This window comes from Fistularia commersonii, chromosome 28 (assembly GCF_037954325.1).
Source record: "Fistularia commersonii isolate RoL2024-O1a breed Wild chromosome 28, RoL_Fcom_v1.0, whole genome shotgun sequence".
Taxonomy (NCBI): domain Eukaryota; kingdom Metazoa; phylum Chordata; class Actinopteri; order Syngnathiformes; family Fistulariidae; genus Fistularia; species Fistularia commersonii.
Genome location: NC_141311.1, coordinates 3,630,309 through 3,657,822, shown reverse-complemented (window position 1 = coordinate 3,657,822; position 27,514 = coordinate 3,630,309). Strand labels below are relative to the sequence as shown.

The following is a 27,514-nucleotide window of genomic DNA, read 5'->3' as shown; positions in this document are numbered from 1 at the left end:
CGCGATAGCACAAAGCGCAATCTGCTCATGGCTTTATGTCGCACTCCAGTCGGAAACACTGATTTATAGCTCTTGTGCGGCGGAGCTTCACCGGCACATCACCGCGGGGGGTCCGGGCATGCTGTTTGTCACGGAGAGAGAGCGGAGGGGCCCGGCGCCTCCGGATTTGTAAATAGGGACTTTTTCCACACACAATTCCTGACCTGCATTCAGGGACATTATTTGGAAGGCTTAGGGGCGGCAGGGGGGCGGCGGCTGGGGATCGGAAACAGGGACGAGAGCAGGAGAGTCAGAACAAGACCTAGCAAGAAGCAATAATCGCAACGAGGAAGAAGAGGATTAACTCCCATCTGCAGTGCATTAATGGATGTTAAGCCTCTTCTCTTTATATTGCTCTCAGTCTTACAATCTGTGCTGTATGTGCGAGTGTATGTGTCTGTGTGTCCATGTTAGAATGACACACCCACTTACAGCTTTGTGCTCTGTTTCATGGTAAAGTTGAAAAATTGCAAAATGCGTTTAAGAAAAAAAATAAATCTTTCTTGAAATGCAATGAAACAGGGACCTGTTTCATTGCATTTCAAGAAAGATTTTTTTTTTTTTTTTTTTTTTCTTAAATGTATTTTGCTATTTTTCAGCTTTGCCATTAACACAGCAGCAAATAAACCAAAGCACGCTTTCTCTCACGGCTCGTGAAGCTGCTCATCTACGCTCGCCGGCTACTTCATCAGGGGAACTGTAGAAGGAGTCAGCGTTCTAATTTTATAAGGTTGATATTCATTTACCTCTCTGAATAATTCTAATTTGCATTCATCAGTGGGGACCCAGTGGATGTTTTGGTGTCATTTTAATATTTCGCCTCTTTAAATACACGATATTGGCGACGCGGCGGCGCAGCGGTTAGCGCTTCCAAGTTGGCTTTCGAATTGGATTCCAACAGCCATTCTGTGTGGAGGCGCCGTATTTCCACCTCCGTGTGTGCGTGGCTTTCCTCCTACGGTCCGAAAACACGCAGGGTGTTCATCGGCGACCCTGAATCGCCCAGACATGTGAGGGAGAGAGTTAATATATGTCGAATGCATGACAGGCTGCAGCCCCCCCTTTGACCTCTGGTGCAGGCTACACGCTACAGATAATGAATAAAAGAATGAATAGTACACTCCACCATGCAACGCAATCCATTGGTCCCCATGCCATACTATAACCCGGGTACATTTAAAGTTCAATATTATTGTGAATATCACTATGAAGGCAGAATTTGTTGCAGACGTGTCGTATTGCATCCCGTCCCACATCTACCCTGAGTAGCTGGCCGGTCATTTTTCATACAAACTGTCTCAGAGGTGTTGATTCACCTTTATGTCCATATTCAGGGCCGCAGGCGGCGTATCTATCTATCTTTTGTGATTTGACACGGGGGGATCGAGAGACCTCTCTCTGAGCGGTGCCGCGACTGAGACCTTTTAAATGACCGTAATGTTGAATCAACAAAACATGGCTACCTTTCCGGGAGCGCGCGTGTGATATATTGCGGGGATATTTTGATTTTGCGGCGGTTTAACTTCTGCCAGCTTCTTGTGGCATCAGAGTTGATAAGCATGGGTTGTATTGCAGCATTTTTTTTTTCTTTTCTTTTTTTATACCTTTTTCTCTTAATGCCATCCAGCCTGTGGTGCGTTTGCATCCCGTGCAGCTCAGTTACTTAGCGACATCCCGGCATTGATTTACTCCAGTAGCGTGATGTATACAGTGACTGCACCAGAAACATAGACGCTCCCCGGGGAAAGAAATGCTTTTCTGCACTGGCGAAATCATAGCTTGGCGTAATGTACTCCTCCTAGAGAGATGATGACTTTCCGGGCAGTCCATCCCATAAAGCTAACACTTCTTTTCTTCCTGCTCCTGCCTGACGTCGACTCAATATTTCAATATTTCTCTATTGCTTATTTTAATGGTTCTCCCCATTCTTTTCTCGCCCCTCGCTATTACGCCTCGGAGATTTTTGCTTATGAAACGGCGGACCGAAATCCGAGGGGCTTCTTTAGGGCCAGATACGCAGCGTCTCTGCGATTTTAGAGCTGCTTAAAGCTCGCCTCGCCGCCGAACGTGCACTCTCGTTCTCCGCGAGAGATCAACACGCATCGCTGATGGAAAGATTAGCCTAGGAGGGCCACGGAGGGGGCTATTGACGGCTGACAGGCATTTTTATATTTTTAGTCTTATTCTCTAGCACGGCGTTGTTAAGAGCTCCTCAGCGCCGCCAGAGAATAGCAAACGACAAATGGCGGCACTATATCAGAATGTGTGTTTGCAATTTACAGCCTCTGCTGGGGTTTGAGCATTGCTCTTCCTTTTCCTAAAGCCAACGCTGCCTCGTGTTTCCAAGGGGAGAAAAAGAAGCAATTGCTACTTCCCAACCCATACATCAATGCCCTTAAATGCCTCTCCGCGGCACCCGGGTTTACAATATATTGCTTTTCTCGACTCTAGATTCTGTAATCACGGGTATCGGTTTACTGTCGGTGTCCATTCAGGACATTTCAGACGCATACAATACGCTCGCCAAATGGTTTTCTAGCGCATCCGTAGTTATTTGGAGTCGAGCTCGGCGTCTTAAATCAGCCAGACCGGTTTTAACAAGGACGCCCATTACGGCGAGCCCGCCTTGTGACCCGCTTTCTATGTAAACGGCAGCTTTAATCCATTTTAAAGGAAGACGGGACAGGCCAGATTAGGGAAATGTTGATCGCTATGAGCAGCCAGCTGATGGATCCCATTTCTCCCACTGAGGCCGGCTCGCCCGCTGATAAGATTCGGGGCAGGAGCTGTGAGAGATGATGAACACGGGGCGCCGGGGAGGACTGAGAATAGTTTACTGGCAATCACACACTCCCGTCCCCCCGGGAGTGCTGGAGTGGAGGATGGGCTTGTATCTCGGCCTCATCTCTCCGTAGTTTCTCTTTCCGGGTCCTCACTTACAGTCCATCAGGAGCGCAGGCTCCGAATTTAATCAATTGTTTGAAAAGTTACACCGGCGAGGAGACGGAGATACATTTTTATTATCTGCCTCGCGGTGAGTTTTCACAGCGCGTGCGCGTGGATGAGCGGCCTCTCTCAGGAATTTTGAAGGTGGAAAGAGTGCTTAATGGAGAGGAGATGGTTTAGAGGAGAGGTTGGATACAACATATGGTCGCTGTCGGTGGAGCCTTGCACGTATTTTAATGATGACAACAACGCAAAGTGGCCGTGATGGCTTTCATTCGTGTGTGTGTGTGTGTGTGTGTGTGTGTGTCCTTCACAAACTAGGAAAAGGAAAAAAACACGCACATCGACAAAAAAAGTCCACCGAATAGAGGTTTGAAAAAAAATCCCCACACCAAAAGGTGCTCCAAAAATAAAGTTAATTTACTTTACATATAGTGCAAAAAGCATTCGTGATATGGAGATTCAAGCTGCCACCCGTGTTGCTACCATCGATATCTTATCGACCGAAGAAGCTCAAAAGACAGACTGAGATGGGAGTTTGTGAAGGACACAATAGAGGTTTGAAAAAAACCTGCACACTAAAAGTGCTCCAATAATAAAGATGATTTATTTTACATATCGTACAGAAAATTTATTCTCCCATGACATTTCAAGCAAACATAGGCTCCAGATATCTCTGGTAAGCATCTGAGGAAGAGCCTATGTTTGCTCAAAACAAAGAATGCGTTTTCTGCACGATATGTAAAATAAAATGATCTTCATTTTTGGAGCTTTTTTAGTGTGTGGTTTTTTTTCAAACCTCTTTTCTGTTCCTCACAAACTCACGTTTGTCTATTGAACTTCTTGATGTCCTATATGATGTGTGAATGGCTGCCTCTCTCAATACCGAGGGGGTGTCAACGTACGACAAGCGGGCCATTACCAGCCCGCCAGGGCGTCCAGTCCGGCTCGTGGAATAATTCTACGATTTTGAAAAAAATGCAAAAAAAAATGAACTACATTTTTGAAATAAAAATGCAGTCAGTGTTAGCGTCACTACAAAATACAGTGTGACTCAGAACATACAGCAGATGGGACCACTTTGGCTTCCGGGTCTGGAAATAGCTTTTTTCCTACTACTTTTACTCCGTTGATATGGAGTGTTGGGTTTTCCAAGAAAAAATGGACCACTTCTTATTTGTTTGTTGAGGTTAATAAGAAATCTGTATGCTTTGTGTGGATGCAGCAAGTTTTGGTGCCACGGAGACTCGCCAAGGCAAAAAAAAAAAAAAATACAACAAAATGCACGGAGAACTGAGAAGACAAAACCGAGGCAGATTGTTGTTGAAATTGCACTTATATTTCTTAATGAATCTCATGTTGCAACCGTTCTTGTCCAATGACAGCAGGGAAAGGCTTCAGCCGCCCGATCCCGAACCTAAACGCAAAATAAGCAACGTCGATGGTGAATAAATGAATACCGACAACATAAAGACGACTAGACTGTCATTTTTACGGCACCGGCCGTTTCCTAGTCCTTGTGGAAATGTATGCTATTGTCTCCGCGCGTGTCGTTTCTTGGAATTGACCTTTTTTCGTGCAGCAGTAACACAGACGATCACTATTTCTGTGTAAACGGGAGAGTAAAAGGCATTTTGCTCCATTCAGCCGCGGCCCCTCCCACTCCGCTCACTATCAAAGACCCCTGTGATAACGGGTCTCCCCGGTGTTGTTATCAGTATTCCACCCCAACATTGTTTATCTGATTACAACACATGGCTGCACAGGAAAGTTAATCTTTTTTTTTTTTTTTCTGGAGGGAGTGCTTCTTAGGTTCCCCCACGTTCTCTTGAATTTTTCAATTTTTCCTGTCTGAATATTATTTCCCCTTTTTTTTGAATTTATTTATTTACCTCCCCCTTTTGGCCAATTTCCTCCGTGTCACACACACCCTCCCCTTTCGCTATTTTATTTTTTGTGTGTCTTTTAGGCCACGGGATCTCTCGGAAACGTGCAGACGGGACTAAAACAGCATCTCGAACGTCTGGATGAGATCTTCTCCACCAGCGCCAAATACCTCCAAGCTCTGCGCTTTATGCAGCTTATGGTCAACAACGTAATCCGAGAGCTGACGACGCTGCCGGATTTCGACAGAGCTAATGTTGACTTGGCGGCCATTGCTGACCGAACAGCCTTTATTGAGTATTACAGGTAGATACCATTTACATCATTTCATTATGTGTGTGTTTGGGGGGGAAAAAAAAAAAAAGTAAACATGTTGCTCGCACTGGGAATTAGAGTGATCCAGGCCAGACGCAGAGCAGATGGGATTTTATTGATCTTCTCTCGGGAAAACAGACCGGAAAAGTAATTTTACCTGATTGCTAAATAAATGAAAGCTGAAATTGAGCTCATTGTCTCATGCGGCGTTGGAGCTCTAACGCGGTGTTATGCATGGCGGGACGACTATTAGACCGTGAATGATCTCCTTACGAGCAGGCCGGTCCTCGCATTGATTGCGCTCCTTATTCTGAGGTGCCGTCCTCCATGAGACGGTGCTCTTCTGAAAGGAGAACGCCGACAAACCGCCGAGAGGCTAAAAGAAAAAAAAAAAAAAAAAAATCCAATAAAGCGATAAAAAAAAAAAATAAGTTAGCAGTAACATCGTCAAACTGAATAAAATAACACAGGCCAAACTGAATTATTGCAGAGCTCGAAAACGCACGGCAGTTTCTGTTGTAAAGGGTTTCATTTTTGACCGCGGGGTATAACTTTTATGTGAATTCGCTGTATAACATGTTCATTATGTCCGATAAAAGTAATTCCAAGTCATTTCAGAGGCGACTAACAGACGACAGATTTAGGATCGATCGGCGCCTTCTCTTAAATAACTCCTTTATTATGTGTCATATTATATTACAATCAGGCAGCGGGGCGAGTCTAGATGTAAAGCTGTGAGCGTGTTTCCTTGATATGAACCGTTAAAGCAGTGTGTATTCTGATTTTTTTGTAATAAAACAAACCTGAAGGGCGATATAACGATATAATAAGTGAATCCTGGGATACGCTGCGAAGAACAACAACTTGTATTGTGTCTCTGGTGTGTGTTTGTTCTGTGACCTCTTGATCCCACGTTCAAAATAATGGTCGAAGCCTTTTTCCCCACATGGTAAGAACACGTGTGGCGGAACGACATGGTGGTGAAGCATCAGGGTGGACAATTATGCCATTAAACCCCCAGCGGCTCCACACTAGACGGGTTCTTCCAAAGTAAACACATACAATTGTACGCTTTTGTGCGTCGAAGCTTAATTCCAGACCTTATAGAAAGTTGAAAAGTTCAATCATCATGAGCTTCTACTGTTCTACCCTCGCACACTGACTTTTGCTGTAATTGTCTTTTAATGATGATTATTCTGGAACTTTGGCGTGTGTGTGTGTGTGTGTGTATATGTCTATATATAGATATATGTATATATATGTATGTGTGTATAAAGGTATGTGTGTGCATATATAACACACATATATATAACACACTTATATATTGTATTACATATATGTATGTGTGTATAGTAAATATATATGTGTGTGTGTGTGTGTGTGTATATATATATATATATATATTTGTGTGTGTATATATATACACACATATATGTGTGTATATATGTCTGTATATATTTCTGTATGTGTATCTATTTCTGTGTGTATATGTCTATATTTATACATATATGTAATACATGTATGTTTGTTTGTGTGTGAATATAGTAAATGTATATTTGTGTGTGTGTAAGCATATATATGTATGTATGTGTGTATGTATGTAAAGAAAGGAAAAAAGACTTCAAATTCAATGGAGACTGGACTGTGTGTGGCCTCTGCAGGCTGGTTGCGTTATTTATTAATTGATTCAATTATGTATTTTGCGGACGTCACTGTGGCAAAAAGGTCCCTGGTTGGATTCCGACAGGGGGGGAACTTTCTGCACGTCCTCTTTGTGTCAGACCGGGTTTCCTCCAGGTTCTACAGTTTCCTCACAAAGTCCAATAACATGCAGGCGGTTTATTGGACGCCTCTAAACCCATCTAGTTTACTCCCGCTCCAGCAACCCCTTCATGGAAGGTGCTCTATAAATATTCATTCATTCATTATCTGCACCGCTTATCCCGCAATCAGGGTTGGCGGGGCGCCGGAGCTTATCGCAGCTGTTATTGGACGAGAGGCCAGGTTCACCCCGGACCCATTGCCAGTCAATCGCGGGGCCACATATGAGGACGTCCAACTATTCACCCTCCCATTTGCACGACGTCTGGTCTCCAAGTGAACCTCCTGCATGTTTTTTGGACTGTTAGAGGAGAACGCGGGTTTCGGAATTGAACCGGGAACTCGCTGCCGTTGCACTTGCACCGCCGTTCTATCAAAATATTTGTGATCTTTGTTTGGTTTCTCTCAACAACGTGTCAGAAACTATTTGTAAATCCAGTCGAAAAGTACCGCCGATGAATTGCTCGTGTCGTATCGCAAATCCGGCCCATCCTTCACGGGACCCATACATGTTCCCACATGGTTCGCTTAGCATGTTTTCTCCGCCCTGACACCACAACTCCTGGCACTTTGCGTGGCCTCCCATCCGTCTTCCAGAGCATTGATTTTTATTTCATGCAAGCATCGGTTTTTATGAACAGCACGTCACCGGGTTTTACTGACGAGCAGCGAAAGTCGAAGCCGGCGCGGTGTTATTCCACTCGACGTGACACCGTCCCGCTTTTCAATTTCACATTCTCCCTCCCCTATTCCGTTTGAAGATTAATCTTTGCCCCGCGCTCAGAAAAACACTCGAGTCGTCCTGTTTATTCAGATGGAGCACAGCCTCTCGATTCTTTTCTTTCTTTTTTTTTTTTTTTTTTTTTTCTCTCCCCGGTCTACCGTATATTGTCACAATCTGATAACATATTTTCAGATGCTCCCTTATAGCAGAAGAAGATCATATCTTCTGGCGACTTTGTGAATTTGCAATGACGCTGTCTGCGCCGCACGTCATTGGAAGTCTCAGTCAACCTGTCCTAAAATTGCCTGCCAGCCTGCGAGGTTTTCCGCGGATCAATGTTTCTGTACCTTCCGTAAGATTTGCAGTGCTACCGAGGCTTGATAAGATAAGAGTAAGTCATAAAACGTTCCCGGGTGTTTGGTCAGTTAGAGGACACACCTAAACACACACACACACTTTGAGGGCGGCCTGAGCGGCAGCCGTCCCCGTGAAGGGCATTTCCACAGCTTGAAATATTAATGTCTATGGATTTGTCGCGTTTAAATTATTCACCTCCGAAAGCTCGAAACCACCTGGAACAGATGGGCTCTAACTGGAAAACGCGCGAGCCGATGCTCGGCGGTCAGCGTCCGACGGACGGTCGCGCACGTGTGAAAATGGCGCCATTTGCGCGCAAAACGTGACGCGGGAAACCCGGTGTGTGTGTGTGTCCGGCAGGTGGTTGACCTACCTGCTGCTGCTGATTCTGGACCTGCTCATCTGTTTGGCCGTGTGTCTGGGGATGGCCAGACACTCTCGCTGGCTGCTAATCACGTAAGTGCAAAGGCGGAACATTTTTTTTTTTTTTTTTTTCCTTTTTATCCCGTTTTTGATGTCCTTTTATTATATATAGTTTTCTTCCTCGGCCCCTGCCATTTTCTCAGACCATTAAGCCCGTCTCCGCGGCACCGCAAAGTCCCTCCATTATCACAAGCAAAAAGAAAGGAAACATATCGCCTTATCCAATATCGCAGACGTTGCGGGGGCTCCTTATTGGTTCGTCTTGTATTCCGTCCGCATAAATGTCAGGGCGACTCGGCAGCGGGCTTAAATTCACTCTCGACGACACAAGCTCACCAGTTTGTACGCATTTAAAATACGAGCGTCAATAAGGATTTAGGAAATTAGATGACAGGGACGAGGAGAAGGAGGAGGAACATCTGATTCATCGAACGACCGACGCCGATGTTTGACAATCCAACGCGCGGTCCGGACTTCAAGTCCTATTTGCCCCAATTTAGCGCTGCCTACGTGTCGGCGTTAGCGGATGACGCTCAGGATACTTTCTCACATCCCGGGCTGATGGATCCCACTAATGCTTATTGATCGCCCGAGCAGGACGAGCCGGCTCCCCTTAACTAATTATTAAGTGCTCTCTGGCTACTTTATCGCTGCTTTCAAGGAGGGGCTCAGGAGTCAGCTGAGAAACAGGCCCCTCAGCCTTTAAACATCTATCACGGGTCATTTATTTGTACAACCTTTGCTCGCTCCCTGTAATGGTAATTGGGGAAAGTGAGTTATTGGAGGGATTTTTCTTTTTCCCCCGTCTTTTTCGTGAAGAGATCACTCCCTCAATGTCCGAAAATTAGCTTTCCGGCAGTAAGCGATCGGCAGTAAGTGAGGGGAAAAAAAAGCTGACGGCTGTTCGTTACTGCCGATGACGAGGGAAATATTACGCGTGACTCACTGCGAGATACGAACAGTCCAAACGCCGCTAATGGAATCCGGCGTTTGCAGAAATGGGAACTCCCCAGATTACAAAAAAAAAAAAATTGGCCCTATGAGACCTCCATTTGGCAAATCCAACTCATATTTCTCAGAAGAATAGATCTGTGACAAATCTAGTTAGTGAGTGAACTAGGCAAGGAGTCATGAGCACATATAGTTTTTTTTTTTTGTTTCTTTTATTTTTTTGTTTTCTGTCAAAGAAATGAAATCATAGGTGTGTTGTTGAATCCGCGAAACGGCGAGACAGACAGAAACAAATGCGTTCCGTTCAAAGGACGGAATCGAGGCCGCGAATGCAGATTCATATTTATTTTTTTTTATTGTTTTCTGCAGGATTATGGCTTTTGTGGCGCTTTCTCTGACCCTGAGCTGGGCGTCGCTGGGAGCAGGCACGGCTACGGCTGTGGTAAGAATTTATCCATGAATAAATAAATAAAATGGAACAAATAAAAAGACAAACACTTTCTTGTTATCTGTCAAAGGTCAGCGCGTGTTCGGGTCTGTCTTTCGCTGAAAGAGTCTCCTTTGTCCCGTTCCGTTGGTCGGTCATGTCGTAAAGCTGATTAGAATTCAGCCGCCCTTTGGCTTAATTAACCCTGGGCCGCTGTAAACACTGCTTTCCAGCATTGATTACTAACCTTCCCTTCTTCCTTCCCTCCTTCAAAATCTCCTGTTTGCTTAGCTTTGTGTCACTTTAAATCCCCCGGCGTTTTAGACAGATTGACGCCTTTTCCAAGCTTCACACCATGTGTTCAGCACATTTAGACTTAGTGCATTTAATGGATCCTGTATTAAGGGCACGGCCTGGGGGGGGGGGGGGGGGGGGGGGGGGGGCAAATAGTATCCCCTCGCTTCCGACCTCCCCCTCCGCATCTCTAGTGTCCACTATCTCCTCTCCGCTGTCTCTCTACCGCCTCCAGGCATTCCGGCATCTGTCCTGCAGGATTTGACATGTGGGTTGCTGTGTGGCTGCAGGGAGAAGAGGCGGGGGTTGACAGCTGACTCAAACCTGACTTAAAGCTACTGGCGGGCTGTGAAAATGTAGACATCATGGTTGTCAGTGACGACAGAGCATCTCTTCAGATCGTCGGATAAGACCTTACCGGGATCTGTCTAAATATTGCCCGACGGACCTCTCTCACCGCAACGTGATTCGCCGCCGGGCGCTCGAACGCGGATTACCGCGCTCCGACAAAGAAATCCGAATGACTTTGAAAACAAGGCGCGTAAACGCCTACCTTTTCCATCGCCAACCCCTCCGAAACTGCGCGTTACGAAACACGGCGCGCCTTCAAACGAAGGTAGAAGGACGGCGGTGTCCCAGAAAAATGCTCATAGATTTATACATATTTGATGAGATGCCTCATAAACAACATGTCCTTCTCGGTATAATGAGACAGAGATGAAGGGTAACCATGCTGACACATTTGCTATGCATTTCTTTTTTTGCTGTAAACAAATGTCATGTGATTACTTTTCGCCCAGGAGATATTTTGATAACCAAAAAGTAAATGTCCCAAAAGATGTTTTCAGTTAAAGTAAGTTATATGTTTTCTGCGCCTCATGCTGGCGAGTGGTATTTTATCTTTTTTTTTTTTTTTTTTTTTTTTTTTCCATGTGCTGACCAGTGAGGTAAAACTCCAAATACTTTAATTGGGGCTGGCATGCAAAGCAGATTCCACATCGCAGTGAATTTTTGTATTCGTTTGAAGTTGACGACTGCGTTTTCCCCGGACTCTGTCGAGAAATAATGTTTAATGCTATTTTTCTGTTAGCGTTTTTTTTTTATTTTTATTTTTTTTTTTTATGTGGAACACTGATTCCATACAAAATTCTTCAGGTTGACCCTGAATTGTTTACCCACGCGTATTTGCGCCGCTTCACGGATGAATTAAAAAGGGCGTGAGAATATCGTGTCGATTTCACCCGCGTTCAGCAAAGCGTGAAGTTTTCTACAATGTCACCCCGTCACAAACCAAAATGTTTTTTCAGTGTGTACTGAAGTATTCACAGGTCTGTCCTTTTGTGAGCAGAGGGTGATTCATATCTTTGTGCCACTGATTTTCTGCTGGTGGCGCAGCGGTTAGCGCTTCTTGCCTTATAGCAAGAAGGTGTGCCGTTGGATTCCAACAGCGAGCGATTAGATGTGGAGTCGCCGTGTTCCCCTTTCGTGTCTGCATGACTTTCCTCCCGCAGCCCAAAAACATACGTGATGTTCATTGCAGACCCTTAATCGCCCAGACGTGAGCGAGAGAACGAAGGTGGTTCTGTGATTGACCGGCGACTGGTTTTCGGAGAACTGTAGGCTCCAGCCCCCCTGCAATCCCTTGTGCAGGCTACGTGGCACACATAATGAATAAAAGAAATGAATAATACAATATACTATTGAATCCGGTCCGTCGGTTATCACTCCATACTAGTATCACTATGAAGGCAGAATTTGTTGCAGACGTGTCGTATTGCGTCCCGCACCTACCTGGAGTAACTGAGCAGTCATTTTTTGGTAAAAACTGTCTCAGATGGGTGTTGATTCACCTTTATGTTCATATTCAAGGCCGCAGGCGCTGCGTCTATCTGTCTAGCTTTTGTGATTCTGCCTTTTTATGCGAGATCTCCATGTTCTTATCGTGCCACAGTTGAAAAACATGCAGGGAGTTTATAGGAGCCCCTAAATTGTCCAGAGTGAGAGGTTGTATGTCCCTGTATGTCATATAAATGGGGGGGGGGGAGTGAATATTTGTGTGTCCGTGTGATGTGTGAATGGTTTTGTGCCTCTGTATGACATGTAAATAAGCAAGTGATTTGTTGTATGTCTTTATGTATGGCCCTGTGAGCGATCCAGGGTGACAATGACAGCGGGGATTGGCTTCAGCGACCCTGAGCGAAGGATAGATGGTATAGATCGCGTGTCAAACTCAAGGCCCGCGGGCTAAATGTGGCCCCCAGCGTCATTTCATGTGGCCTGCGAGAACCTCTTAAAAGGTCTGATTGTCTTCAAATAAATAAGTCAAACGCACGCATTGACCATAAACTACCGTTCCCACGATTCATGCCGATCATGTCGCACTCAAAGTGACGGCATCCCGCCGTTAGATCGCAGTGTGTCCACATCAGTGCTGTTTTCAGGTGGAGTTGAGAAATACAAATGATCCCTAAATGTCCAGGAAGTGAAAAGTTGATGCAGATCGAAGGCTGTTTCAAAAAAAGATGGGAAGTCGAATACATGTTTGTGCTTCAAGGAGAAAAACAGGGTATGTCTTTTGTGCTGTTCGGCATTGTCGGTTGTGAAAGAGTACGATCGACGTCGACATTTTGAGACCAAACACGGAGCTTGGTTATGCCAAAGTTGTCCTTCCAGAAAAATCAACAAATTGTCCAAGAATCAAAAACCAAAATGTTACGTAAGCATTTGCATAGATGTCTATACAAATCCATAATGTATGATTTGCATTTGCATAAAATCTATGCAAATGGATTCTAATGAGTTGCAATTCAGAGTTATTTAACATGAAGGAGTAGTTACATTTACTTTACATTAAATTTGATGACATTTAGTTACATTTCTACTGTTCCTGTTACATGTGGCCCTTTGAGGGCGACCGTTATACTCATGTGGTCCTCGGTAAAAATGAATTTTTAGGATAGATAATAATGAATGCTGCTGAATGATTGTCCATCATTCCCATTGAATCCAGGTTTGACTTGATGGCTTTGCGTAGTTGCAAACTTTGAGTCTGTTTCATTTTAGGGGACCAGCGACTTTTGTGTGTCTCCGGACAAGTTCATCGTCAACCAAACCAAAGATTTCATCAGTGCAGGTACGACACGGCTACGAATGATTTGAACGGCAGGCATTCAAGGCAAATACCAGTCAATTATAAACATGCCATGTCTTTATTTCTGTTTTTTTATTTTTCTCTCTGCCCACCCCTGCCCCCAAGATGTTGCGCACTATTACTTGTTCTGCAGTCCGAATCTACCGAACCCCTTCCAACAGGTAAAACAAAAACAAACAAAAAAAAAAAAAAAACAGTGTCTGCTATTGATTTACACATGCAACCGTTCAGCGTAGCGCTGGAAAAATGCTATGGTATTTTTATCCAGCCGGATGCCGAGCGAACCAGATTGATATCAGGTCATAATTGCGCGCTGAAAAATGCAGACTGTCGCTAATTTAATTACTCGAAATGATAAACTTGAATCAAAGGATATTCCTTTTTCATATGCGGGGCTGAAAAAGCCATATCGCTTCCACATAATCTCTGCCTTGGGGCACGTCAAGCAACCCAGCAACACTAGTTTATTTATACTGCGACGCTTAAATGCATCCTCTGTTCGTTTGGGTCCAGGTTCTCTCGATTTATTTCGGGGTCTGCAAGATAACTGTCTGTTTTGTATTTTGGCACTGAAAAAAACACTTCTTGAGATGCCAAGTGGCTTAAAAAGACATCTACTGCAGACGTGTATTATAAAAAATAAAAAAAATAAAAAATTGAAAAATAAGAAAGAGTATGACAAGCAATGGATTTATTACAAGGCCGCTATTCAGAATTGACTTGCCCTCAGAGTTAGCAGACATAGATGTACTACGAGAGCCTTGCAGAAAAACGCCAAAATCATTTCAAGCAGCTCCTTAACCAAAAGAAACTGTGAGACTACTGCAAAAACGGCATTGATCAGAACTGGAAATCACCCGCGATGGTATTATAAGATCCGCTAGATACAAATGCGCTCGTGTGACGTGAACAAACACATGTACGGGGATCCTGTCGTGGAACAGCTCGCGCGATCGCTTAACCCGTAATAGCTGAGCCGAGCGTGCGGCTTTGAAAGGGAGTTCCATTCCCGTTTTACAGATGAGGAGACTTTCTTCCGGCGCGCTTCATTTCCCCGCTCCGCAGTTCAACGCTCGCGTGGTATAATTTCAGAATCTATGGCTTTTTTGCGCCCCTGTCCCTGTTATGTATAATGGATATGTATAATAATTCCAGTGTGCCTGTTTTATTCAAGAGCGGCGCAAAGTGCGTGTGGCATGCATTGAGCAAATTTATGGCATTAAAATCCGTGACCGATAATTATGAAAATCCGCGAGCCTAGTTATCCTCCTAATATCCTTTCTGGGATTTAAATGATACTTGTTAAGTAGGTAAGGATAATCTTTCTTCTGATGGCCTAGTTGATAAAAATATTCCCTTTGTTTTGGCTTAAAACCGCTTGCTGGTTTTGGGAGGAGTAACAATGAGAGGTGGGCGAGACGACGCCGGTGACAGATAATCTGTCTGGAAAGAAGTGTCCTCCGCTAAGCGCATTATATAGCCTTACTTAATAACAAATTGCTTGTTGACACGCTGCTTTGAAACAATGCTATCCCTTAATATGATCCGCTCATTGTTTTTACTGGATTCCTGTGCGGGTGATTGTGTTTTCACAGTCTCTGACAATCTGCCAGCGATCGCTGACCACCATGCAGATCCAGATACAAGGCTTGCTGCAGTTCGCCGTGCCCGTCTTTCCCACCGCCGAGGTAAACGGCCGTCCCGACGTACCGTTACGCCCCGATCGCAGTTAAAAGCGTTCCCATTCTCTGTACTTTTTGCACCCTTTCGCACAGAGGGACCTTTTGGGGATCCAGCGACTGTTGAACTCCACCGAGTTTAGTCTCCACCAGCTAACAGCTTTGCTCGACTGCCGCGGGCTACATAAGGTAAGGTCAGATCCAGAACCCAGACACATTTTGTTCTCGCTGATTTGTAACATTTCTAGCTCAAAGCCATGCCGACCTCACTCATCCCTTAACCTTGTTTCTCAGTAGCTCCAAGAGACCGACGGCTGCTCGCCGCCGCAATGCGTCCACATCAGCGAAGCTGTACTTTTCCAATCCGTTTCCCGACTCGGATTGCTTTACCAGTTCTTCCGTTACGATGAATCGGACGTCTCAACTAGATTTCATCGTTTCAATCGTTATTTCCGACGTTGTGCGCGACACAATTAGCGAAGGCCGACGAGTAAACGCCGTGTTGGTGTTCCGTGCCACGATGCGAGATAATGTGAAGTGGCGTGTTCGCAGCTGACAAACGTGTCACACCGCGCGTGAAGAAAGAAGGAATTATTTGAATGCCGAGCGGTGATTTAGGAAAATTTCAGGGTTGCTTGCCGTCACCGTTTACCGTTCATGTTAGGAGATGTGTGTTCAAAAGCAAACACGCGTGCGCTATTCTTTCTTCACGCATGCATGGTTCGAATAAGACGTTCCGAACATGAAGTCTGCGTGGAGCTCGGAAGTCTTTCTTCGGAAAAACACGGTGTCAAGGGTTGTTGTTTTTTTTTTTTTAACTTCCTACAGCACTCGCCCGGAGCAAGAATAAACTTTCTTAGGAAGTTTTTCATATTCAAGGGAGACTGTTTGTTTTTGTACCTTGAAAAAAACAAAACAAAAAAAAACTTAAAGTTACTCTTAAATGTTAAAAAAAAAAATAGAAGACTAACATAGGCTTATGTACACACACACACACAATATGTATACATGCAGATACAGTATGTATGCATGATGAAATGAAAAGTATTTTAGTGCCTCAGCGAGCGGGTCATATTTTGACCCCTGGTCTTTGTGTTTTCCCCCGTAGGATTACCTGGATGCTCTGATGGGTGTTTGCTATGACGGGGTCGAAGGGCTCCTCTACCTTTCTTTGTTCTCTCTGCTGGCTGCTTGTGCACTCTCTACTTTGCTGTGCGCTGTTTTCCGGGTATGGACACTAATGGGCAGCAGGTCAGCACCGGGCAACCCCCTTTCCCTCATTACAAACCGGCCACGATGCACTCCTGGAAAGCGGTAACGCGTGCACTCTCTGTTTTCCGCCTTCGCTCGTCCTCAGAGACAAAGAGTACGACGACATAGACGAGGAGGACCCGTTCAACCCTCAAGCGCGGAGGCTGTCCCACAACCCGAGAAGGTCCAATATCCACAGTTTCTGTAGCTATACCAGCAGCCTCGGCAGCCAGGCCAGCCTTCATCCACCTCCACAAACTGCTTCTAATGTCATGCCGGCCCCCGAGTACATGTAAGATTAACCGATTAGGAGGCCGTGCTCGTACGTACGCGTTAAATCTCTCACCGCTTTTTCTCCCTCCGCCGCAGGAATCAGTCAATGCTGTTTGGCGGGAGCCCTCGGTACGAGAACTGTCCTCTGATAGGGAGAGGATCCCCGCCTCCCTCGGTGCGTTGGACCTACGGGGCCTTGGTGTCCCAAGTCTGATGAGAAAATGTTGCCACTTCTGACTTTGCATGCAGTTAAGCTAGCGATGCTGGGAGGGCTGTGCACAAACTAACTCAGGAATGAAGCTCTTTGCCGGTGATGGATGACTGCCCCCCGCTGGCCGCTGGCTGAACTGTACTCATGTTAAGTCCAGCGGGGTCTCCCTGTTTCTGTGCTATCTTTCACGACGCTCGTATGCATGCGATATTTATTTATTTTTTTTTTGCATTTCCCAGCATTTTATGTTTGTTTGTGAATCAAAACCTGAAGAATTCAGTCGTAAAACGGGTGACGGGGACCACAGAGGAGCCCCGCCACCCACAGATGCCCCGACTCACGTATTTGATTTTTATTGTGTCTATATTTTCCCCGTGTATCTCCAGAGCCGGGCATAAATATTGGATATCACCTGAAAACCCAGAAGTTTCTTTTAAGCAACGGTTTCGGTGTTTGCATGTCTGACTCCATGCTCGGGCAGGTGTACAAAAATGAAACCCAATTTTTTGGTAGAGTGAGCTAATACGGACTGTTGTTTTTAAACTTGCGGGTGAAAGATAATGAATGAATTTATTAAATCTTCATTGCCCGTGGGGGAGTTTGCTTTGCGCAGCTGCACCCAGAGTATATTAAAGAGAAAAAAAAGAAAAAAAAAGGTAATCGGTAACAGCGCAAGCTTCAACTCGGGCATCATAAAATATCATTAAAAAGAATAATTGCAGTATTAATGGCAGACATCAGAGTGAGAGTTAAAGCAATTTCGGACCCTGCGACCAGAGCTTGTTAAGCGGTTAAATGTTGTGAGTCTAATAAAGGTGTTACGTCCCCGGCTGTCAGGAAAGAATTACACTGCATGTATGCTTTTTCTTTGCCGTGATTTATTGACTGTGCGCCTTCCTTCGTTTGCTCTCATAACGTGTCACTTTAAGTTAATCGCCGCTGAACATTAATCGCTGTTTTGTAACTCTTTTCATCCTTAAAGTTTCTTTCCTAACCCTTGAGCTTTGTGTTGCCTTAACGTCTTTGTGATTCGCCCGATTTTCACTTTTTCATCACAATCTCTGGACACTGGCTTCGCGCTGGCCGCTGTAATTCGGTTTCTCACGCAAAATGTTTGATCCCACCTCCCCCCCACCCCCCCAAAAAAAAACAAATTCTCGGATATATCCTCAAAAATCTGTACTCCAACTGCATGGCCTTCTAGCGGTGATGTGCACAAAATAGGATCACACTAGCATGTGAGTATAACCGTGACTTCCTGACTCTTGCCAACTCTCAGCTCATACTCACTCTTTTATTCCCCGACTCATGCCTTTATTTTGCAACCCACTCAGTGAGGAGCAGATCACGATCATGTAAATGAAATCCATCACATCATGTCAGTTTCTGTCTCATGGATGAAGTTTTTTAACAGGCGGTTGTTTTAGCGCACACCATCCTAACTGGGTTTTCCCTTTCTCTTCCCCTGCAGTATTCACCCAGTATGAGGACAACCTATCTGTCTATGACCGACGCCCAGCTCAGACACTTCGGGACGGACTTCCAGGTGTAACCGGCCACCGACCGGAAAGCGCTGTTTGAGACTTTGGGTTCTTACCGAGAAGACCGTCTCCGTGGTATAATCCTATTTATGGAGCCCGCGGTTCGCCGTCCCAATCCGAGGCATAAAAGCAGGCCGTTTGAGGCGATCGCCTCAAAACGCACTGTGCAGAGCTCTCCAAGCCATGCATGCAGGAGTGAATGGCGAGACCCTATATAGGTTCGTCGCATGATGTTTGTCGTGATTTATGAAACGCTGTTGCACAAATGTACGCATTGGTGTGAAACCACGTTAAAGGCCTTTAGCTGATCAGATGGAAGCCGTTTCGTTTTATGCATTTCCCATCTCCGGACATCGGACGGCCCGCATGTATTTGATCGTGAACATGTTTAGGACTAATCTATCGTGATGGATGAATATAACAATCTTGCCCGCTCACCCTGGGTAATGCAGTATTTCTCTTTGTAAATAATTTGATAGCCAAATGTTTTAAGCATCGATTATGTCCTGCTGCCATGGTACCAAAAACCAAATAAAAATCGATCGGTCAAGCAAAGTGGAAGTTACGTTACGAAGAACCAAAGATGCTTTTCCAACCATGTTTGTGCTTCATTTTATTCCTCTTGTTTCAGAACATGCATTAGAATTTTTAGTATCTTATTTTTGTAGTCGCACTGTTTTGAATGGTACCACTTGCTGAGAGGGACGGGTGCGTAGCCAAAGCGAGGATACATGTTGAAACGGTGGAGTTCGAGAAGCAGCTTCTCGAAGTTGCATAGCCGTCCTGGACTGAAGAAGCAAAGCCGAATGGATTTTAGCACAAAATGCTGGGATTTATATCTGCAACAGTAAAAATGAGCATTAAAAAAGAAGTCCGGCCTTGACAATTTACTGGGTTTTTGCACAATTTCAGTGTGCCGAAACCACTCACTACCCATTTGAAACATTAATCGGCATTGGGGGAAAATCAGTAGCAATTTGCGATAATTCTAAGATCCGACCGTCAACAGTTTGCAATCTACTCCTCACTTTGGGACAAATGCTGTTTTCTTGTCTAGGATGTTTTATCAATTAAATCAATTTCTGCCCCTTTTGTATTGAGCCTTGTGTGTCACTGTCTTTATTAGCCACTTGTGTCTTGATATTCATTGTCAAAGTCAGTTTTATTGGCAATTTCTCCACATGTACTGGACATACAGAGGAATCTCACTTCCCCGGTGACATGAGATTGATAAAACAATAATAATAGAGTGTATGTAAACAGTGAAGTGCACACTAAACAAACAAACATGAAACTATAGAGTTTAAAGGGCACGCAGGTACAATCTAGTAGTACTGAGGTGAATGGATGACAATTAACAATTATAATATTAATAATTTCACTTACAAACTCGTACCAGTCAGCCTCACATCATAGTTGACAAAGTCCTTTTACAAAGTTTGTTTTTGTGAATTTATTATATTTTGAATAGTTAATATTCATCCATAATGGCAAACCGTACAGAGGTATCCTGAGGCCCTGGGGCTTCTGAAATGAAATGTGTCTCATCAGTGTGGCCCACTTCCTGAAATTATGCATGAAAAGATGGGGTGAAAAAAAATCAAAATATACTTCCAAAAAAAGTGAACAATCATTTTTCAAGGGTGCCGATCCTGACCCCGTAAAGCTCTGGAACTGTTAGGCCTGTCAAATGCTGTGACTGCGGTCTTCAAACTTATTTTTTTATAATCATTACTATTAATGTTTTCATTATTATTATTATCTTGATCATCATAACCAATATTATCATTATTAATAGTACAAGGTTTGATTCCAAGCAACTTTGATGATAGGGATGGTAAGGAAAGAACTGACGTCAAAACGTCTAACTGTATTATTTATTATTATTACTATTAATGTATCCATTTTTATTATTATCTTGATCATAATAAGCAATGTTATCATTATTAATAGTAGTTGTTTTGATTCCAAGCACATAAGATTATAGGGATGGAAAGGAAAGAACTGATGTCAAAACGTCAAAATGTATTATTTATTATTTATTATTATTACCATTGATTTTTTTCATTACTATTTTTATCTTGATCATCATAACCAATAATATCATTATTATAAGTAGTAGTTTTGATTCCAAGCACATTAAATGATAGGGATGGTAAGGAAAGAAATGACCTCAAAACAAAAAAGGCAATCCGTTTATTGACTGAAAATTGTCCCTCGTCGCTTCCCGTAGAAACAGCAAACAACACTGTTGACATGTTTCGCATGCTAGCCTTTTTGTACCGTTGATGGCAGGATATTTAGGGAGAAATGACTTCATCCGCCGATGAGGAGGCGTGTGTCGGGGATGTATCTAAATAATGGGCAACGTATTTGTGAGAAAGAGTCCGCCGTCCCGCGTTACGGAACAAGACAAAGCCATATTGGTGAGCCGCTAGCGGTGAAAGCTGATTAGTCCCGTTAGATAGTAACGGGCGGAGGGACTTGGAAGCAGCGTCAGTGACAGCAAGCTGCACCACGACCCACTATTTCGTTTTGTTTTGATTAAATATCCATCGGATTTTTCCACACGGAGCGTTAAACTTGCTCCTAAAAACCCTGACATCCCCCTGCCCCATTAAAAGACGTGTCCATGGCTATAAGTCACATACATGAATGTGGTCCTAGAAGTAATTGTGCATTCTCTCATAATATATTACATCATGAGGTTTTTTTGTGTAATATTCGCTTAAAATGCTTCTTATTTTTCTTTGGAAAAAAAAATCACATTAAAGAATGAAAAATGTAAAAGATTTGGAAAATGACTGAATTCCTAAGGAGCAGGGTGAACATATATACCTTTCATTTCACATCAGCTCATAATAAGTCATACATAGTTGGAAAATAGTCCTTTTTCCCCCTCGAACGAGCTTTTCTTCACAATCCTGGCTTTATTCAGGCTAAATATTCTCTAACAGATGTGGAGCAAAATAAATACCACACATGATACTGCGGGTACATGTTAGAAACATGCTCATCCTTGAGTTTGTTATCTTTTTCACTGAAGGTTAGGCATGGTGCTACTGGGAAATAAGTATGTTGACAGTCTTTTTCTTGAAAGACAATGTATCTGGCATATTATTGAACTTCGATCCAGTCATTCCAGAGTTTTTCAGTCACAATGCATGTCTAACCTTGGATTTTCTCCCAGCAATTGAAGCTCCTGAGAGATGAACTTAAGCAACAGCAAAAGAAGACCGCCGTGAGGCTGGAGAAAGAGCAGCGCGTGGCAAAGGAGCTGCTACTGAATGGGAAAAAAGAGTAAATATTAAAAGAAACACAATTTTAAGACAGCTTGAAATGCCGTACTTCTTTCTCCCAGTAAAACAGATTATATCTTGTGAATGTACTGCAGTTTTTTTTTCTTCACGCATTGTTTTGTCGAATCCTATTGCAGAAAGGCTCTTTTACTACTAAAGAAGAAGCGGTATCTGGATCGTCTGACAGACAACACGGAAAATCACATTTCAAATATCGAGCGAATGGTACGAAGAATCCTTCGACGAGGATAAAGGCCTTGAAGAGCCTGTTTGGAGGCCACGGGTGTCGCTCTTTTCTGCACCCAAGCTTTCCAAAGGCTCCCTCGGTGATTTCACCATTTCCATGTAATATCGGATTGTTTTTCACGTTGCTCTTCCTGTCTGTTTATCTGATATTCATCCATAGGTGCACGATATTGAATTCATGCAAATTGAAATGAAAGTCATCGAGGGGCTTAAGGTCGGCAACGATTGTCTGAAGAGCATGCAGGCGGTACGTGCCGGTTCATATCCTCTTCTGCCGCCTGTCTCGTCGTGAAAAGCCACCGACATTCCCCGTAACCTCTTAAGCTTCGGTGTACCTTTACAATGTCAGACTTTCTAGCGATAAGCGTTCTGTCTTTAATGGGATCCCTGCGAAGGTCTCAGCTGCGCGGGAAACGTGCGGCTCGTGTTAGCATAGCCGGCACACATTGTTTGAAGATTAAAGGATTAAGAAGCAAAGCCTCGACTACGGAGGTGTGACTGCTCCACATCCTCGGATACGCCGTACAGATCTTGCTCATCAAATTCACAACACAGTCGGAATATGTTCAAAAAACACTTCCCCTCCGTAACGCGGGCTTTTCTTCTGTGTGACAGATGATGTCATTAGAAGACGTGGAGAGAATCCTGGACGAGACCCAAGAATCAATTGAATATCAAAAGGTAAACGTCTCCTTGATGCTCGGGCCGCTTTGCACGCACGCATTCATCTTAAGCGTTATTCGCCATTAACGTAGCGTGAACTTAAAGCGGCGACGTACTGTCGTTTTTCTAACCTGTGGCAAAGTCTTCGCCCGACGTGACACCGGTTTATTATATCCCGGTGATGCGTGAGTGGCAACGCTAGCAAACAATCCCAGGGGGAGGCGGCCCGAAGAACACGCGTTTCAAACGTGTATACAAGTTGTTCAACCCGCTCCGACAAAGTAAACATGAACCCCCTCCCCCAGAGAAAACAGGAAATTAGATGACTGATTTCCATTTTAGGAATACGCCAGCCACAAGGGCTGAGAGAGCATATGAAATTCAAAAGCTGTCACTATTTTGCAAAGATGGATTTTTTTTGTCCACTCCATTTTTCCAATCGGAAAGATTTATTGAATAGCATCCACGGCAAGAAAGTTAGAGTTGCAGAAATGGACAGCACATATTATATTTTTAATATTTTTTTTGTAAGTTTGTAGCTGTTTTTCTTGTCGTCGGGAACAGCTGGGTCGTCTTTTTGACAAATGTCACGGGGAAAATGAGTGCAAACCTTTTTCACAAGAAGGATAAGATATGAGTAAAGAAACCCTCTTCTAAACTCTTTGAGTTACTTTACCAACTGAATTATCATGGTTTTTTTTTATGTTCTAATGTTGCTGTTTAAACTGTCAATAAATATTCCTTTGACGTCGGTCATGGCAGGATTTCATCCGCCTGCCGTCACAGATAAATGTAATGGTTTTTCGAAAAACCACTGCGCCGTTTCCTAAATCACGTGTTATTCCCGCAGCGAATAGATGAAATGCTGGCCGGCGCTCTGACGGAAGAGGACGAGGACGCTGTTTTAGCCGAGCTGGAGGCCATCACTCAGGTGGACCGCACATTTCGGCGTTCGCCCACCCGCCGTGGCGCTCGCCGCGTTTGTAGCAGCGATCTGGGGGCTCGTGTCGAGTGGGGTTTGTGTATCGGCGTTTCTCAGAGAGGAACAACGCCAGGGACTGGGAAGTGCATGGAGGGGGGAAAAAAAAACACAGCGTTCTGTCACAACTATAATTGGTTGGGTGTTGAAATGAGTTTGGTTGATTCATACTAATTAAAACTCTCCCACATTTTTTTTTTTCTATTTAGTACTGTAATTATTATTCCAAGTGACGCACTCCAAGCCTGTCGAACTACATAAATTACTTTCTTTCTTGAGCTGTTAATGCGATTCCGAGACCGAGTTCCATCCATTTTAAACACAACATGCCGTTCATCGGTGCAGCGATGGAAATAATCATGTTTATATACAGCCCTGAAATGATAGTATGGCTACTTAGAGTTGTTAGAATAGCAGTTCAAAGGGAAACAACTTGTTATTAGCTAAACAAGATTTCTTTTTTTTTTTCCTTTTTCGGTCGGAAATGCCTTCTTCAGTCGTACTTGCAGCGATAGCCAATTTGTTCTCCCAGACACCGAATATCTTCCTTTTTGATTTATTCCCCAAATCCTCCCAAGTTCCATTGCGTTGTAGCCTCTAATAGGCTCTCATGAGAAAGTAGAAAAGTATCTGCCGCGTACGGCGCGGCAGCTGATTGGCACGGCTCTTTATGTATGTCATGTTATCAAAGAGATAACTTTTGAGAGGACACATTTTTTAAGCTGTATAACCATGCTTTTATAATTGGCCTTTTCCATTTTTATTTTTATTTTTTTCTGTCTCCGTCTCCCGCCACGGCAACAGGGAGAAGAAGATCTAGCACTTCCAGACGTCCCCTCTGAGCCACTACCAGAGGTCCCAGAGGCAGCCAGAGTCCAGCCAGGCATTAACGGTTTTATTTCTATTTCGTGAAACATTCCAGCACAGGATATCATTCCAGACTGACTGTATTTCCTTCTTTTTTTTTTGTTTTCTTTTGTTTTGTGTCGTAGAGCGGCCTGGAGCGAAGGATGAACAAGGAAAAGAGATGCTGGCAGCCTAGCAGAGTTTAATCTTGGCTTTTATATTTAGAGTCAAGTTCCTGATACAAGAGGACCACTCTCCGCGCACACACACACACACACACACACAGACACACACACGCGGGGATTTGTCGACGGCGGCGTTTCATCCTCCATTGTCACTCGGAGAGGACGGAACACTCAGGTTGCGTTTTGGCTCGATTCGCCTCACTGACTTGTGTAGTAAAGGATGCAAAAATCTTCTTTTCATCCATGTCAGGCTTGAATTAGACAGGCAATGTAAACCTACTTGCTCCGACAGAGCAAACTTTTACACATTTTACACATTAAATGTAATTATTTCTATTTATTATAATGAACTGTAGCATAAATTTAGTGCTTGAGGTCACTACTGTTTGTCTTTTTTTTTAATGGTTAACAATAAAGATTGTCCAAGCTCCCTGGACACAGTCTCAGTGTTTCTGTAATACCTTGTCCAGAAGAGGGCACTCTTTGCAAGTTATTTCACACCACGGGCGCCAAAGCAGGGATCCTCATTCACATCTCAGAGGTGCTTGTTGAGGAAAATCTCATGTTGCCGCCTCATGTGGGAGATGTTTAGACAAGAGAGCTTGCGCAGCATTTACAAATCTACGCTAACTCTCAATTAGCATGTACAATGACAGAAATTATCTAATTTTGAAGGGAACATCAGCAATGTGTTACTGAGAACAGCACGACCGGCTTCTGTAGTGTGTTCAGATGCATCAAATGTGGATTTGCATAATTCATGGTAATAGCTTCTCTTCACGCCGCCCTAAAGGTGTTAACTGAGAAAGGCAGAAAACATCCAAGAGCACAACACCAATACTCATTCTGGTTGTTTTCCTTTTTTTATTTTTTTAAACAACTCCACGCTCTTGTGAGAAGCTCATGAATACAGAAGCAACGAAACAAAAATTCCAGAATTAAAGTTGTTTACAAATGTATAAAAGTATGGGCTTCAGTCATAGAAGCGGCTGTGTGTTATCACAGCGATGACTGTTTCCCACTATGTTAATTTTAGAAGGGGACAAATTACAGAGTAGCCAAATGACTTACAGAACACAGAGTGGCGATGTTTTGATTTACGGCAAGAGCAACGTTCTCTGAATGCAGCATGTGGTATTTGTGCACAATCACATTTGCCTCAGTATATTATCTTGCAATAGTGGGAGTCAGTCAGAGGCCTACAGAAAATATGTGGGCGGGCAGCAAATGTGCACTTGATGCTGCATTGCAATGCTGTGGGAAAACGCCGCGTTTAGACTTTAAAACCGGAAATCACACGCCAGGGCGGCCCTTTTTTGGACCTGAGTTACTTTTCCTTTCTCCCATGAAATGTTTATTGAAAGAAGCACTTTGCGAAAAGGAAAAAAAAAACATCGACACGTTTTTTTTTTTTGAGTCACTTCAATTATCCACAAGCCGGATATAATTCAGTGGAAAAAAAAGAGTGAATTTTACTGAATTTTTAGGATTTTACAGGATTGAAATTTTCACTCTAGTCCCTCCTCCCGCTGTGGAGAAAGCGAAAATTCCGAGCTTCCGGTGTGTCCGTGAACGCAGCGCCGGGCTGTCAGCTGTGGCTCGTACAGCGAAGGTGTGTTCAGTTGGTGTGGGGTTTCGGGAGCGCAGCATCGTCTCGCAGACTCGGACGCGTCGCCTCGCCTTTTTTTTTTTTTATTTTAACTGTGCGTGTGTTTGACCCTTACCAACCCCTTCCTCTTCCTCCTCCCCTTCCCTTCATTTCCCCCGGCAATTTACGCGGATACACGTTTCGAAAGGAAAAGTCCGTTTATGGTCCTGGCCGAAGATCTCACGATGTCCCGCACCGACGAGGTTCACCGCTTGACGGAAAACGTCTACAAGGTACGTCCGGCCGCCGGGGAAAGTTTGGCGGCGACGTGATTCACCTGGACAGGTAGTTTTTTTGTTTGTTTTTTTTTTGGTGCATCGACGCATTCCGGTGGTTTTGTCCACCGTGATCTCCGCGGGGAGAAACCCAGTTGTTTGCTCAGGTAGATTTGTGCTTTGCACAAAGGGGGATTTTTGCAGGTTTGTCACTCATTCATCTACTCTTTTTGCTGTTTTCTTCATGCACACCTTTATTTGCCTCCACCTTTACCTGCTGCACCAGCGGATTCCAACCCTTAACCCCTCCTTCTTGCAATGGGAAGTTGTTGCAGTCGATGTTTGATGGACAGGGGAGGCTGGGGCAAGTTCTGTTGCAACAAGTAAACATTTGCCCTAGAGGGATTTCCAAACCTGTTCGACATGCAAAAAGAAAAAAAAAAAAACCTTCGTGAGCTTATCACGGAATTCCTGAGCCTCCGAAGCAGGAAAAGCAAAAAGGACAGCGCAAAGCCAGTCAAATTGACCTGCAGGGCGATTTCATGTCACTCATTCCATAGGTTTATGACATTCTTGGTGAACAACTTATTTGTCTCCATGTGAAATCACAATAGGACCGCTCGTGTGTCGCAAACGTGTCAAGAAAAACCCTCTGAAAAACAAATTAACAGCTTTAAAATGTCTCCCCCGGCTTGACGAGCGGTAATATAATGACGCCAATAGCCATTTTTCAAGGATTTAAGGTGTTTATTGTCACACGCGCAGAAAGAAAACGTCTCTCTGTGCAAGAAAACATCCAAGAAGTAAAATAGAAGTCAAATTAATGACGCCGTAAAACAATAAAGGAGTGAATGAAAAATGTAAAAATGTATAATATTGTTTAAAGTTGTTACCGGATTGGCCGTTCTCTCGAGTTGCGGGCATATCCTGGTGGAATGACAGAACCGGGAGCCGCCATGAGGGCACGCCACCTGGGTCCCGGCCGTTGTGATCTCGGCTTTTTCGTCAACAAACGGCGTTTGGAAACCCTTCAGGTGGCTATTTCAACATAAAAAGCTCCCCTAAATGGCTTTTCGCTTCAAACTCCCTCCGCAGCCACGGTTAAAATAGTCGGCCTGACAGAAGGCCGGAGCTGCAGAACGGCGG

At 44.1% G+C, this 27,514-nt stretch overlaps 3 protein-coding genes across 11 annotated transcripts in view; all 3 read left to right on the top strand.

Annotated features, from left to right (window-relative positions):
* ttyh2l (tweety homolog 2, like) overlaps positions 1-19,381 on the top strand; it is a 29,288-nt gene extending 9,907 nt beyond the window's left edge. The window contains exons 4-14 of one of the 2 annotated variants that reach the window (XM_086176072.1): positions 4,955-5,175; positions 8,447-8,542; positions 9,830-9,902; positions 13,245-13,314; positions 13,438-13,493; positions 14,928-15,020; positions 15,108-15,200; positions 16,120-16,262; positions 16,369-16,554; positions 16,632-16,710; positions 18,218-19,381. In XM_086176072.1, coding sequence (XP_086032198.1) covers positions 4,955-5,175; positions 8,447-8,542; positions 9,830-9,902; positions 13,245-13,314; positions 13,438-13,493; positions 14,928-15,020; positions 15,108-15,200; positions 16,120-16,262; positions 16,369-16,554; positions 16,632-16,710; positions 18,218-18,298 — 1,191 coding nt within the window. In that variant the 3' untranslated portion in view covers positions 18,299-19,381. The remainder of the gene's footprint in view (positions 1-4,954; positions 5,176-8,446; positions 8,543-9,829; positions 9,903-13,244; positions 13,315-13,437; positions 13,494-14,927; positions 15,021-15,107; positions 15,201-16,119; positions 16,263-16,368; positions 16,555-16,631; positions 16,711-18,217) is intronic. The other variant, XM_086176071.1, reaches the window with a different exon arrangement.
* A 1,132-nt stretch (positions 19,382-20,513) lies between these two features.
* LOC147217212 (charged multivesicular body protein 6-like) lies at positions 20,514-24,937 on the top strand. Of its 2 annotated transcripts, none has more exons than XM_086175815.1 (8): positions 20,514-20,713; positions 21,478-21,587; positions 21,724-21,811; positions 21,993-22,079; positions 22,448-22,513; positions 23,346-23,426; positions 24,279-24,357; positions 24,467-24,937. In XM_086175815.1, the coding sequence occupies exons 1-8, from the start codon at positions 20,648-20,650 to the stop codon at positions 24,514-24,516; spliced, it is 627 nt and encodes a 208-aa protein (XP_086031941.1). In that variant the 5' UTR covers positions 20,514-20,647; the 3' UTR covers positions 24,517-24,937. The 2 variants fall into 2 exon arrangements, with proteins under 2 accessions (XP_086031941.1, XP_086031940.1); XM_086175814.1 differs by having other exon boundaries at positions 24,279-24,366.
* Positions 24,938-26,123: 1,186 nt separating this feature from the next.
* The window catches only part of baiap2a (BAR/IMD domain containing adaptor protein 2a), a 66,206-nt gene continuing 64,815 nt past the window's right edge, over positions 26,124-27,514 (top strand). For all 7 annotated transcript variants that reach the window (XR_015108949.1, XR_015108950.1, XM_086175810.1 and 4 more), the window contains exon 1: positions 26,124-26,386. Coding sequence is in view for 5 of the 7 variants with exons in the window: in XM_086175810.1 (XP_086031936.1) it covers positions 26,315-26,386 (72 nt within the window). In the remaining 2 variants the exon portion in view is untranslated. The remainder of the gene's footprint in view (positions 26,387-27,514) is intronic.